This window comes from Accipiter gentilis, chromosome 14 (genome assembly GCF_929443795.1).
Source record: "Accipiter gentilis chromosome 14, bAccGen1.1, whole genome shotgun sequence".
NCBI lineage: Eukaryota > Metazoa > Chordata > Aves > Accipitriformes > Accipitridae > Astur > Astur gentilis.
The window spans coordinates 3,982,049-3,995,203 of NC_064893.1; the positions used below are offsets into that span (position 1 = coordinate 3,982,049).

At 39.0% G+C, this 13,155-nt stretch overlaps 1 protein-coding gene across 7 annotated transcripts in view; it reads left to right on the forward strand.

The window, feature by feature from the left end:
- CDK13 (cyclin dependent kinase 13) overlaps window positions 1-10,808 on the forward strand; it is a 45,757-nt gene extending 34,949 nt beyond the window's left edge. For 2 of the 7 annotated variants that reach the window (XM_049816953.1, XM_049816955.1), the window contains 5 exons: window positions 1,103-1,219; window positions 2,174-2,305; window positions 4,591-4,796; window positions 7,761-8,324; window positions 9,408-10,808. In XM_049816953.1, coding sequence (XP_049672910.1) covers window positions 1,103-1,219; window positions 2,174-2,305; window positions 4,591-4,796; window positions 7,761-8,324; window positions 9,408-10,264 — 1,876 coding nt within the window. In that variant the 3' untranslated portion in view covers window positions 10,265-10,808. The remainder of the gene's footprint in view (window positions 1-1,102; window positions 1,220-2,173; window positions 2,306-4,590; window positions 4,797-7,760; window positions 8,325-9,407) is intronic. The other 5 variants (XM_049816956.1, XM_049816957.1, XM_049816954.1 and 2 more) reach the window with 5 other exon arrangements.
- Window positions 10,809-13,155: the final 2,347 nt, after the last annotated feature.

Consider the following 13,155-nt stretch of genomic DNA (forward strand, 5'->3'; position numbering starts at 1 on the left):
GCTCATTTTTCCTCTTCACAGATGCTATGCATTTTTGGCTGTTTAAATGTAATATATCATTTTTATCAACATCTTTACCACCATCATGTTAGAGTCAACAATTCTACATTTATCCTTTCTAACTTTAATGTTCAAAGGTAGAGCTGAAGTAAATTCTGATAGGAAAAGATAGATTTATTATTTTCTTTTCCTTCCTGAAAGTTGCGTAAAGTCAGATCGGTTTGCATAGCATTCAGGGCATAACTACTAGATCATTAGGTCTCTTACACCAACCATTTAAATCTAATAAATGGGAGGGGTGAACTAGGGAAATGTATTTGCAAAATGTCCTTTTATGACTGCCGCATCAGAGTTTGAAAACTTGCATGTATGGTAAAATGCCTCTTTAGTTCTGCTCAAAAGTATGGTGTTGGTCAATCTGTGCTTAGCCATCCTTGGCTGGACAAATTAGGTAGGGATGGAGGGAGAGGAATAAGACTATGGGCAACTCCATTTGTGGAGATAGATGAGGCTTGAGACATAAAACTCATAAGTGAAGTAAAAAATACACAGGTTTTCTAGTGGTGAGATCTTGCTTCTGCCCTTAGGCCTTATTGAGATTTCCACCACCACCACCCACCCCCACACACACACTCCCCCCTCTTATGTCTTCAGTGTCAACCAAGTTCTCGGTGAAGAGTGCTTTTTCAGCCATTTGGTATCTCTTTCTTCACTGGCATTGGAAGCTAAGGACATAAAAGTTAATTAGTACTCTAAGCCTGAACTATCCGTTTCTCCAAGTCAAATATCTGGACTACTGTCCAGACATAGTTGGCTAAGTTTTTCAAAATATTTGTGTGGAGGATGCCTGGGGTAGGGTGAGGCAAGAAACAGTGGACTTCTTAAAGTAAGTTTAGTCTGTGCAGGGTGAATACCTTTTGTAGACAATTCACCATTATTTAGTGGTGTTGAGCATTGGACAGTAGAGAGACTTTTTAGCTAAAAGAACCTGAACTTAAAAAAATTATTTCTGTGTTCACTGTACATGCAAGAATAAAATGACAGCTTCGCTCACTTGTGGTTTTGGCTCTCATATGCTCTTTTTCCCTTCTTTTTGGTACAGCCGAATTTGCGGGAGTCCTTGTCCAGCAGTGTGGCCTGATGTTATAAAATTAGCTTATTTCAACACAATGAAACCAAAGAAGCAGTATCGTCGAAAACTGAGAGAAGAGTTTGCTTTGTAAGGATGAAGAATTAGTTTAGTCAACTGTAATAGCATTAATCTTTCCTGGAGACTTTATGAACTTCACTATTTTTTGGAGAATGAACATAGATTAAGTGTAAAGAAAAGTGGCTTTAGGTTCTTATCCTTCCCATGATACCCACAGAGCTTGTATTAACCCTTATTTAATAGGAGCTTCAAGAAGAGGGAAGGTGGCCCTAAATTTCAGCCACCTGTCAGATTTCATCTAAGGAGACATTTGTTTTCCATGATTGGTACACCTGCTTGTTGTCCCTGTCCAAAAAACAGCTCAGAGTGCTTAATTGGTTTTTATTAGGACAACTGGCTACAGCTAAATATGTAGTGTGATTAACATTACAGTCTTTTGAGTCATAAATTCATTCAACACAGAGGAGTTATCTGAACCGTGTATTTTAAAGTACTACCATTACATGAGTTTTGTGCAAATATCACATGTCAAAGTTATGGAAAACAGCTGTAAGCTTATTTTAAAGGGTTTGTTCCCCTCCTTCAGTTACTGTTGGTTTCAGGAGAAATGTATCATCCTGTTTGTACCAAAGAGACCTATATCTTTAAAGCAACAGAACTATTGTCTGTGGACCAATCAAAACTGCAACTCCTTGGGTGCTAAATTCCAAAGTGTAAAGTAACAGTATAGTCTTGGCTTAAAAACGTGGTTTGGGTTTTTTTGTAAGGACAATGTTTCAAGCAATTAAACCACACAAAGGAAAGAAAGCTTGGGTTATATGCTTGCACGAGTAATAAAAGGTGAAGTTTATCTCTGCCTCTTACTACCAAGCTCAAGTTGTGAGTGGGTTTTGTTAGGACATAAGTTAACTGAGGACTTAATGATCAGTTATTTTGGAAAGGATGTGTTTATTAAAATTTTGCACAGAAGTGTGTGATTCAAAATAAAAATGTGATGCTTTTCTCCATTTTGCTCTTTTGTAGCATCCCACCAGCTGCGTTAGATTTATTTGATTATATGCTTGCTCTGGATCCCAGCAAGCGCTGCACAGCTGAACAAGCTCTTCAGTGCGAGTTTCTGCGAGATGTGGAACCATCTAAAATGCCTCCTCCAGAGTAAGTAATTTCCTTTGGTAATGATCCTTACCTCTATGAAACGTGAACATGCACTGATTTCATTAAGCTTATTGTGTTTCAGTTAAAGTGGATGGTGGCAGAACAAAAATGTTGATACGTACAGTTGTTTAATGGTGATTCTGCACTAAAATGGTTGTGCAGCAGAGTGACTCTTACACCATGATAGCAGTGATTGTGAGGATCTGAGAACTGTTTCATTTGTTATTCCTAGTACTAGTTACTGAGTTAGTACCTTTAAAAAAATACTTGCATGAATGTTTCTAATGTAAAAAAAACCACCATCATTTCCCCTTTATCTCTGTTTATCAGTGTCTACTTTTTCCAAGGGCTTTGAGGTCCTCCATGAATCTGAATTGCCTTCTTTGATGGTAGAATGACACTGGGTATAGAATTCTGCAAAGGTACCTGAGAGTTAAAGTGAAATACCATAAATCGTTTCCTGTGCCAAATGAGATTCTTGGTTTTACAGCAAGGAGAAGTGAAATACTTTGTGCAGGGTTTTTCCAGTCAGTTTCTCTGAGAGGAAATGTATTGCAATGTCCAGTAGGGTTTTAGCAGTGACTTATTTGTACTGATTAAAATGACAACTCATATTGGAACAGGCCCTGAGGAAAACAATGAAAAGGTATTACAGAATCTGCAGGTTTCATTCTTCTCTCAAGTTAGCTGTCACAATATAGAACATTTATTATTGTTTGAGTAAATTGTACCTTCAAGGCAGCCTGTACAGACTTCTTTTTAATTCATTACTAACTAGGAAAAGTGTTTGAGTTTTATCTAAGAACTTTATTTAAAATCTTTCGAGACTTACCTGTTACATACACACAGTTGTTACTAATGCTCCTGATGCATAAGGCTAAGAGGTTTCACTGCCTGAATAGGACTATATATATCACTGTCTGAATATCAGTAATCAGCAATTTTAGGTTGTTCACTAAAATCTCAGAACCACTTGTACAGCGTGTTGCTTACATGCATTTTAAAGTAAGTGAATGGGAAGAAATTTGGTTTTCCTCAGGGGCTTGGTAGTGTCTCCATTCTAGAAGCTGATACATGGAAATTCAAAACAAACTAGGCCTTGGGGTCCTTTTAGAAATTAAGAGGAACCACACTCACTTGTGACAGAGCTTGCACAGGAAAGCGTTGACTGTTCTCTTCAAGAGACTAAAGTTCTGCTTTGGGAAGAAACAGCTGTTCGTTCAAAGAAAGTGACAGTGCTGATTGCAAGGACTGTAGGCTACTTCTCGCAATGAGTTCTTGCTTGCTTCCAGTTGTTTCTAACTAAATACTTGGCAGGTCTTTGACCTGGTATGCGAAGGAACAGAATAAAGGAAGCAGTTGTCATAATTGCCTTTCCAGTGGTTCTCGTCATCTGTCATCTATTTTTTCCATGTTCCTGGGTGAGGGAACCACTCAGTTATTAATATGTAATAGGAAAACAGAAGGCACTATTTTTACTGCGTGTCTCAGTATTTCCATTATCTATGGGATGAGTCTCTGTGTTCCTCAGGAAATCAGAATTGGGATGCCTGCAGGGAACAGTAATGGAAGGACAGAACTGGTGGCAGATGACTTCCTTAAGAGACTTTTGCCTCTGCTTTTATCTGTCTTAAAGGGCTGGCATATGCCTTGTTCTTCCTAGTATCCTAACTCTGCTAGTGTCAAGTGCTTTTATTCTTGCAACTTTTTTTTTTTCCTCATACTTTCTTGATTGTCTGTTCTGTACAACTATAAACACTAGATAGCCATGTCGGTTACTGTGGACAAATATTTGAACTCATGAGGCAGTAGTACTTTTACAAGTGGACAAAAGGAATTGGTCACCCAGACCCTGAAAAAAAACACTTTTGTATTGATAATAATTCTGTTATCTGTTACTCTGCAAATTCTGTTCTATAGGAAGTGTGCGGCATTGACTTTGAAGTCTTGAATTACACAAATAATTAGGCTTTTCATAAGTATGAATGAAAGAAAGTAACATGATGCTCATTTTAAGATATATGTTCCCCTTTTCTGTCAGAGGGGCCTGTGCTTCTGAAATAGGCAATCAATGAAGAGATTTCAGCCAGAAAAAGCAGATCTGAGATTTCGCTGGCTTTGAGTGTTTTCTGATGTATTTCTGAGTTCCAGTAGGTTCATCTTTCACAAGTTACGTTATGTACAATTTGAGCATTTATTTTACCAACATGGTTTAAAAAAACCCAAACATTTTATAAAAAATCAATTATGGGATAAAACTGATTATCTCTAATCATTCTTTGCAGCCTTCCTTTGTGGCAGGATTGCCATGAGCTGTGGAGTAAGAAACGTAGAAGACAGAAGCAGATGGGCATGACTGATGACTCAACAGCAACTAAAGTCCCTAGGAAGGATCTGTCTCTAGGCATGGATGAGAGCAGAACCAACACCCCACAAGGCATGCAAACTTCTTCCCAACTCAAAACTCAGGGCAACTCTAGTGTAGCACTTGGTCAGTAATATTTTCGGTTCTTATAATTATCTTCTACTTGGATTGCACCTCTAGAAATTTTAGATGTTGTTTTCAGAGTACTGACGTCTCCTGGATTCTTGAGGGAGGAACAGTATTGTAAGTTAAATCTTTGTTACAAAAGATTTACCCTTGCTTCTGGAAACTAAGTGTTCCTTTTAAGTTTTACTTAATTTATCAATCTAGTCAGAGCAACTAACTTGCTCTGTATTTTGAGGGGATTTTATCTTTTGCTCATCTATAATTCTGCTGTAATCCCACAAGCCAGCTGCTGCTCTAAGTTCCTCACAGTCTCCATAGGTTGGAGGAGCTTTACTGGTATTGATAAGCTGAATCAGAAGGCAGATTTTAGAACAATCATAATTTCAAATTAAACAGACTCCCTCTGCATGTTATGTTAGTCTTCAGCTTTGCAAGTTGTTGGGGCTGAAGCAAGTTGTTAAAAAAAAATAATTTAAAAAAATATCAAAAAAGCTCCCCCAAAACCTGGTATAACAAGAAGTAGCTACCTCTGTAGATTGCACAGCCATTAATTCTGAAACTTAACCAAAGTGTAAAGTAATGGTTTCCTGTGTGGACACCATTTGAGATACTAAGCAGTTTGGTGATAGTTCCCTCATAATATGTAGAAATATACAAAGTAACAATACCAAATGGATATGTGATAAGTTTAATTTAGACTATTTTTGATTGTGCAAAGTGACTATAAATCCTATGGCACTGATACAGGAGTTCAGCTGAAGAAAAACAGTAAATGCATTCAGAGGGCCTGAAAATTCATTAATACCAACCATCTTGAATCAACTCTTCATTTAACAATAGAGCAGAGCTCCAAATACTCTGTGCAAAGATGTGTATATATATATACATTTATATATATATAAAAAATAGTTCTTTTGATCATATTTTATTGCAATTTATTACCTCTTGCTCCTGTTCATCCTGTTTCTCACTGTAAGCCAGCTGTGAGCTTCTGCCACTCCATATGTTTAGGCTGAAGCTTTGGCAGCATTTTCAAGCATGACTTCCTGTAGCCCTTCAAATTTTTTCCCCGCAACTGAAAACTGTTATAGAAGTTTGAAGAGTCCAAAGGGTAGTAGTTATTTTCTTTGTGTTTTTATAACAAGTAGCCCAATAAGACACTATTATGTTTATTAGTCATTAATACTAACCATGCAAAATAAAGTAAACAAATAGAGAAGGAATCATTCAGACCTATGTTGCTGTTTGCCCATATGTACAGACAAAAATAGATTTAGGTAGAAAAGACAACAATTTAATTTTCAGTGGAGCTTAGACAGTTCAGCACAGAGGTGTTTTCTGTATTAAGCAAAACACTTCCGGAAGCCATAATACACCTTATCATCGGTAAGGCACCCTAAAGAACTCCATGTACAAATGCATGCTTTAAACAAAACTGGTGCATTTGTTTCTGAACACCCCAAAAGAAGAGGTTAAAAACACCTTGGATCAATTGCTAACGCTCTGATTCATGAATGGGACCCCTGGTTGTTGCATCTTACAATTTAACAGGAGCCATGTAAAGCTCAGTAATTCTGGTCTGGTAAAAACTGCCAGATTTCCCAGAATACAGTTTGCTCTTTGAATGGACTTGAAAGTAACCAAAGAGTATGGAATAGGTAGATTAGTTTCACTGTTTGGCATTTTTCCGCTGAATTTTCACTGAGAGTTTGAGAGAAGTTTGAGTGTTGAATATACCATTCTCAGATGTTACAAAATCAACTGTTAAGTATGACATCCCAGTGAGAACCAGCAGTACAAGGCATTAGAAATGATGGGTTTTTTCTGTATTGCCAAATAAAAGGTGGTTTTATTTTTATATTTCTATAAATATATAAAGTCATTGATGTCCCTGGATCCTGCCTGAGTAGGTTCCAAGTGCTTGTATCCTGGTGTGCATCCACAACTAGGTTAGTGGGTTGTGGGTTTTGCAGCACTTTCCAGCTGTGCTGCTCTTAGTCTTGCAAGGGAAATACTTAATATTTGTGTGTGTGTGACCATTTTTTCAGGCATGACTTTAAATCTGCTGTGAATTAATATATTGGTGAATTAGTGGAATGGCAGGGATAGAAGAGGAAAGAATGTGTCCGTGTTGATCTGATAAAAAATTCAGGGCTCTGCCAGCACAGTCACACACAGTAATTTTTTTTTATTTTGGACTACTTTCTTCTCTAAGTCATCTACTCATAGGGCATGTTGAAATCCATGCTGCTTCACTTCTTTCAAAATAAACTACCACAATGGGTGTTTGAAACTAAGAAACTACTTCGATATTCTGACTTCCTTATTCATATTCCTCTGCATCATCATAATCTCCTCTTACTTGTGGCAAACTCCATTTCATTGAAGAAATTGTATATCATCACAAACCTGTGTTTTCCTGCTACTCAGTGATTTACTTCTCGTTCTTCAAACTCAGCCCATGCTTTTGCATTTATACCACTAGCTTCTGGGACACCTAGAGCCTGGTCACTTGAGCAGGTGTTAGAATCCAGATGCTGAATTAGAATGGGCCAGAATATGACTAGAAATGCATTTTGCAGATGGCCACTTTTTAACAGAGGGATGTGATATGTCAAAGATAGGAAACTTTGCGGGAATTGTAAATCTTACAGCTGCCTAAAGCAGGTGGCCTTAAGCCCCAGCTTAGTTGTACTGTGGAAAATTGAGCTCCAGCTTGATGTTTCTCATCTGTCCAAGTGCGTGTGCGCAGCCCTTGGAAGTCACTTTCTTTATATTCGATCTTACGATTCCATTTCCTATAGATGCTCCCCCAAAGGCAGTTAATATGTAAAAGCATTCCATTTCTATGTTGTCCAAACCCATGCTTTGCCGGTTGTCAGCCATGCTAGATTAGTCTTACTTTTGAGTTTCTGAAATATGTGAGTTCTAAATAATACTTAAAAACACCTTTTTTGTCTTTAGCAAAAACAAGCACTGGACAGCAGTTAAACCAGAATGAAGTGGCAATCCTGCTAAACCTGCTACAGTCTAAAACAAGTGTTAGTTTGGCACAGTTTGCTCAAGTGTTGAATATTAAGGTAAACCCAGAGACTCAGCAGCAACTAAATAAAATAAATCTTCCTGCTGGAATTTTGTCAGCAGGTGAAAAACAGTCAGAACAGCAGCAGCAGCAGCCGCCGCCGCCTCCTCCACCACCGCTGGAACAGGAGTCCCTAAAACAGCCGACGGTCACGCAGCCTCCTGTACCACCTGCTCAGCTGAGTCAGCCTAAAGTTGAGACTGATGCTGCCCAGGCAGCTGTACAGAGTGCATTTGCTGTTCTGTTGTCTCAGTTAATAAAGGCTCAGCAAACAAAACAAAAAGATTTTGTGTTGGAGGAGAAGGAAAACGGATCAGGAAATGAAATGGCATTACAACTCAGGCAGCCTCCAGAGCCCACCACTCCTGTGTCTGTCAGCCGGGACGACGTGGAATCTCCAGCACCTGGCTACCCGCATCTGATCAAGTCATTATATACGTCTGCAGGTACTGAAGGTCTTTGTACCTTGAGCAGTGGAGACGTAATAGTTTGGGGATAAAGAGTTAACATGTTAACCATATGAGTCTGTGTGAGTATAGGAGAGATGACTAAATTGATTTTGTCATGTTTTACGCCTGGATCATAGGATTTGAGTCTTACTGTAACAGGTGCCATGCAGACAGAGCAAAAGATGTTCCCCACTCTAAGAGGTATACAAGTGCCGGTAGTATTTCTCATGAAGCAGTTACATCGTTATTCTGAGGGTTTGGGGTTTTCTTAGCGGAGATTTTGGTGAAGACAGTCTTCTCTAGCAAATTCATAGATGGAGTTTGCCAATTTTGATCGTGTGTTTAGGTAAAGCCTATTTTGGGGAGAGGGTATTTTATTTTTGGTTTTAATGCTGACTAGAGCAATTTTAGTGTCAAACTCTGTAACTGGTTACGCGTGACTGTCACTAACGCACATGGTTGAAGGTTTTCATTTGGTTATAGTAGTGGCTTCCTTGGTCTTCTCAAAGTTTAGAGGTCTGTTGTTGATCTTCTTGCATTGCTATTTCAGTTTTATTGTATGGTGGTTTATGTATTGCTCTGTGGTGTTTGCAGCTGTTGAAAGAAATACTCTGAAGTAGTTTGGGATGTTTCTGAGGGTTTTTTTGGTGGTGTTCTTTTGTTCATGTTTTTTTTAACCTTAAGTTTTGCTCTTCCTTGATAGGGTGGCCTTTTGTCCCTCAAGACTTTTATCCCTGTTTGCAAATCTTTTCTGATCCCTCCTTGAATTTTCTTGTGTTTGTGTGTTGCTTGAGTTTTGTTTAGGGCTTTTTTTTTTTTTAAGGAACTTGTACCATTTTTTCTTTAGCTGCTTGCCTGGTGATCTTAATTTGAGGAGAAACCTGCATCACTTTTCTGAGGCAAATGAGCTCTTGTCTTCTCCAAAAGAATCTGTCCAACTAGCAATACATTTAACTAATAACTTAATGAGAACTGAAGTAACAAACCTCTGTATTGTTCCAGGAAAGAGTCCTTTCCTTTCCTTTCTGGTATCGTTATTGTATATGTTTATTCCAAAGCTTTTCTTTTTCATCTGCTTAGGTCAAGAGGATTTGGTTAGGCAGTCTGAGATGAGGCTTCTAAACCGAACACCCGAAGAAGAGCGCCCTCGGATCTTGCCGCCAGACCAGCGTCCTCCAGAGCCACCGGAGCCTCCACCTCTTACTGATGAAGACCTTGATTATCGGACAGAGAACCAGCATTTGCCTATAACTAACTCTTCAGGAACAGATCCTCACGCAGGAGTGAAAGCAGCTCTTCTGCAGCTGCTTGCTCAGCATCAAGCTCAGGCGACAACGGAGGAGCCAGTACAAACGAGCGTGGATTATCAGCCTAGAGACTCCTATGTAACAGGCCCAGACTACAAGGATAACTTTGCATCATCTTCCTTCTCATCTGCCCATTATGGCAGTAGCGATGGAATAGGAAGTGGATCATCAGGAGCATTAGAAAGGAGGAGCTTCCTTGGAAACTCAGATATTCAGTCTTTGGATAACTACAGTACTGCTTCATCTCACTCTGGTGCTGCCCCTCCTCCGTCAGCCTTTTCAGAATCCTTTCCCAGCTCAGTAACTGGTTACGGAGACATTTACCTCAATACTGGCCCCATGCTCTTTAGTGGAGATAAAGACCATAGGTTTGAATACAGCCACGGCCCGATCCCGGTTCTGGGGAGCAGCGGTGACACTTCCGCAGGGCCAGAGAGTACGCACTCTTTGCCCACAAAGATGCACAACTATAGCTATGGAAGTAACTTACAGGAAAATCCCAGTGGCATCAGCCACATGCATGGACAGACTTGGACTTCTCCTGCCCAAGGACCTGGCTATTCCCAAGGATACAGGGGACACATTAGCACATCTGCAGTGAGAGGGCGAGGCAGAGGATTACCATATTGAGTATCTGTTTTTCCTCAGGCACATCATTTTTATCTGGAAAAACTTTTTTTTTTTCCTAGCTGCAGTTTAAAGCAGCAGTTCAACAGACTTGAAAAATGTTAATTCAACAGCTTTATTTTTATGTGGAAAAGGGTCTTGCATACAGTAGGAAAAAATTAAAAATGCTTAAAACTCATGCTGTCTGAAAACTAGATAAATTGATTGTACATGTTCACAAACTCTAGTTCTGAATTTTATTTTGTATTTTGGCAGTTTTAAGTGGATGCTAAATTTAGGGACATCAGCTTTTTATGGCACTCTTTCAGATCTTCTGAACTATGCACATTTGTGCTTTTTTTTGTAAGTTTGGACCAACTTTTATGTAAAAAAAATAATTTTACAACAATCAAAGCAGGGCACTGATTTATTTGGTATTTTTCTTTTTACAGAACTACCTTTAGTCAAAGGTCACTGTCAGTCTTTGCACTGCTTTCAGTGTTATTGTGGAAGGTGTACTTTGTGCTCATTTCAGATAATAAAACACAACCTTTCTCTTGATGCAAAATTTTATAAATATTTGGTCAATGTTATTTTTTTTTTCTTTCAAGAAAAAAAAAAAAAGAATGGATGTTCTGGTAAAATGTTCTCTCCATCTCCCAGGCTTGTTTATATAAAAACTGTTTTACTTGAATGGTAAGTGCCTTAACATGTAAGCTTAAGGTCTGCAAAAATTTGGAAGTACTCCATAGATCGACATGAAAATACCTAAACCTAGGTAGTTAACATGAAAATTCAGATAATAGTAGGCAACTCAAATAGGTCATAACCTTGTGCTGTTTACTTCAGGTGGGCCAGTTATTTAGAGACCTAATCTTGAAGAAATCATAATTTCCCAATTGATTTTCATGAGAAATGTTGAAAGTGCTGAGAAGAATGAAGAGTGTAGTTTTTCCTCAGCTCCTTCTTGGAGTTGTAGTGTTTTAGTTCCTCTGCCAAATAAACTATACTTTATATGTCCTTACCAAGTTATGAAATAGGGGTTTTTTTCTCTTAAATGTCAACAGCAGTAATGACTTGACTTTGTGTGAAAAGATGACGCTGTTGTCTTTTGAGCACAAATACTGCATTATAGGAAGTAACCAAAGGAAGAATGACCAGTATTTAAACCACAACAAAATGTTTGACACTAGTTCTAATTCTCTGTAAACTTATGATTGTGCCAATTAAACGATTTTATATCTGCTATTCCACAGAATATTTTAATATTGGAATCGAGTCTCTCTGAACAACTGATAAAATGACTGTAGTTAAAACTCTTACCAAGAGCCACTCCTCATATTAATTACAATTTCCAGCATGTTTTTTTTTCCTTTGACAACAAGTGGTCTCTCTCCTGCAGAGAGGAGGTATGGTTATATTTTGCATGTACGTAAAAGAATGTTTTAAAGCCCATATTGGAAACAATTTTCCAACTGATTATCCAGTTGACAAATCGGTACTTTATGTAACTGAGTGTTTAATTATTACTTTTTAAAAAGTAAAATTTCTACTTACACTATTACAAACGTAGTCTTGTCAGTGACTTTTTGGATTTTCAGAATAGAAGCCAAAGTTGTTGGTGTTTTGGTTTAGTTGAAAATCCTGGTTCGTATATGGCTAACTATCACACTGTAGAGCATGGAGAAACTCGCTTCGCTAACTGTGTAGCGTTTGAGGATCTGGCAAATGACAAATGGAGAGAGTCATGCTGCTTACGATGTCCCTGTAAGTCTGGCAGTTGCCTTCACTAGACACAGAAAATCCTGCGGTCTGAAAATAAAAGCGGCCTGGTCAGAAACAAATACTTACGACCTGAATAGCCTGTGCTTAAGAAAAACAAAAGCTTCATTTGTGAATGGCAGTGCATTGGATAGTTTTCCTTGAGTAAGGACACCCCCATAGCATTTTTCTGCTAGTAAAATTTTAAAGGCAAAATCATTAGTGCCATTTAGATATGGACAGTGTCAGCTAAGGCTTTTTGTTTGCTACTCTTTAAAAAACAATCCCACAGTGATACACACAGATTGCTTTTTTTCAGAATCAAGCAAAAGACTTTCAAAGCTTTTAAGCAGTTGCTTTCACTAAAAATGTGCAGTCTGGTGTTACTTTCCTGCACTTCAAATATAACTGCAGGTGATAGTTGGCTGAACAAAGCAGGTAAGTTCAAATGGAAGGTAGATCTCAGCAGACTAAATGATTTGACTTCCAATACAAAAATGCAAGGAAGACATTGTGTCTCCTACTGCTTCCCTTTTGGAGGTAAATTTTCAAGTCATTTAGTTCACCTCATTTAACGCAGAGAAGTCCGTCCCCTCTGCACGTGTAAACAACAGTGCAGTTTCCTTACGGGCTGTCAGTACTCTGATGTTGCATCATTCCGCCGAAATGGATTTCAGTCTTCGGCCATGAAAAAAACCAACCCCAAAACAGCACGAGTAATCCTGACTACGAGGAGAGAGAAGGAGATGCAATAGATGGTTGACTTCCAGATGAATCAGAAACAAAACTCTGGCACGCTGTGGCAGATGTGTACTGCACAATGACTTTTCCCCAAATTCGTTTAAGCCTGTGACTTTGAACACTATATTTGCCTGGGACAACAGTCCTGGGATAATTTGGAGGGAAAGGTAACATTTCCATATATGGTAACTCTGAAGAGGTTACCTTCTCTGCAACCCAGGGGATCTTCTTGGCTCTTTCGCCGACAGTCTTTCCTCGCGGGCAGGTAGAGGCCGCGCATGGGCTGTGTGTGGGTAAGGAGCTCTGCCCTCCCTCCGCAGGGCAGCCCTTGGGGCGCATGGCAAGAGGATTTCTCCCTGTGGCCACACACCCCTGGCCCCGGAGTTGCCCCTGGGCAGGTTAGCAGCCAGGGA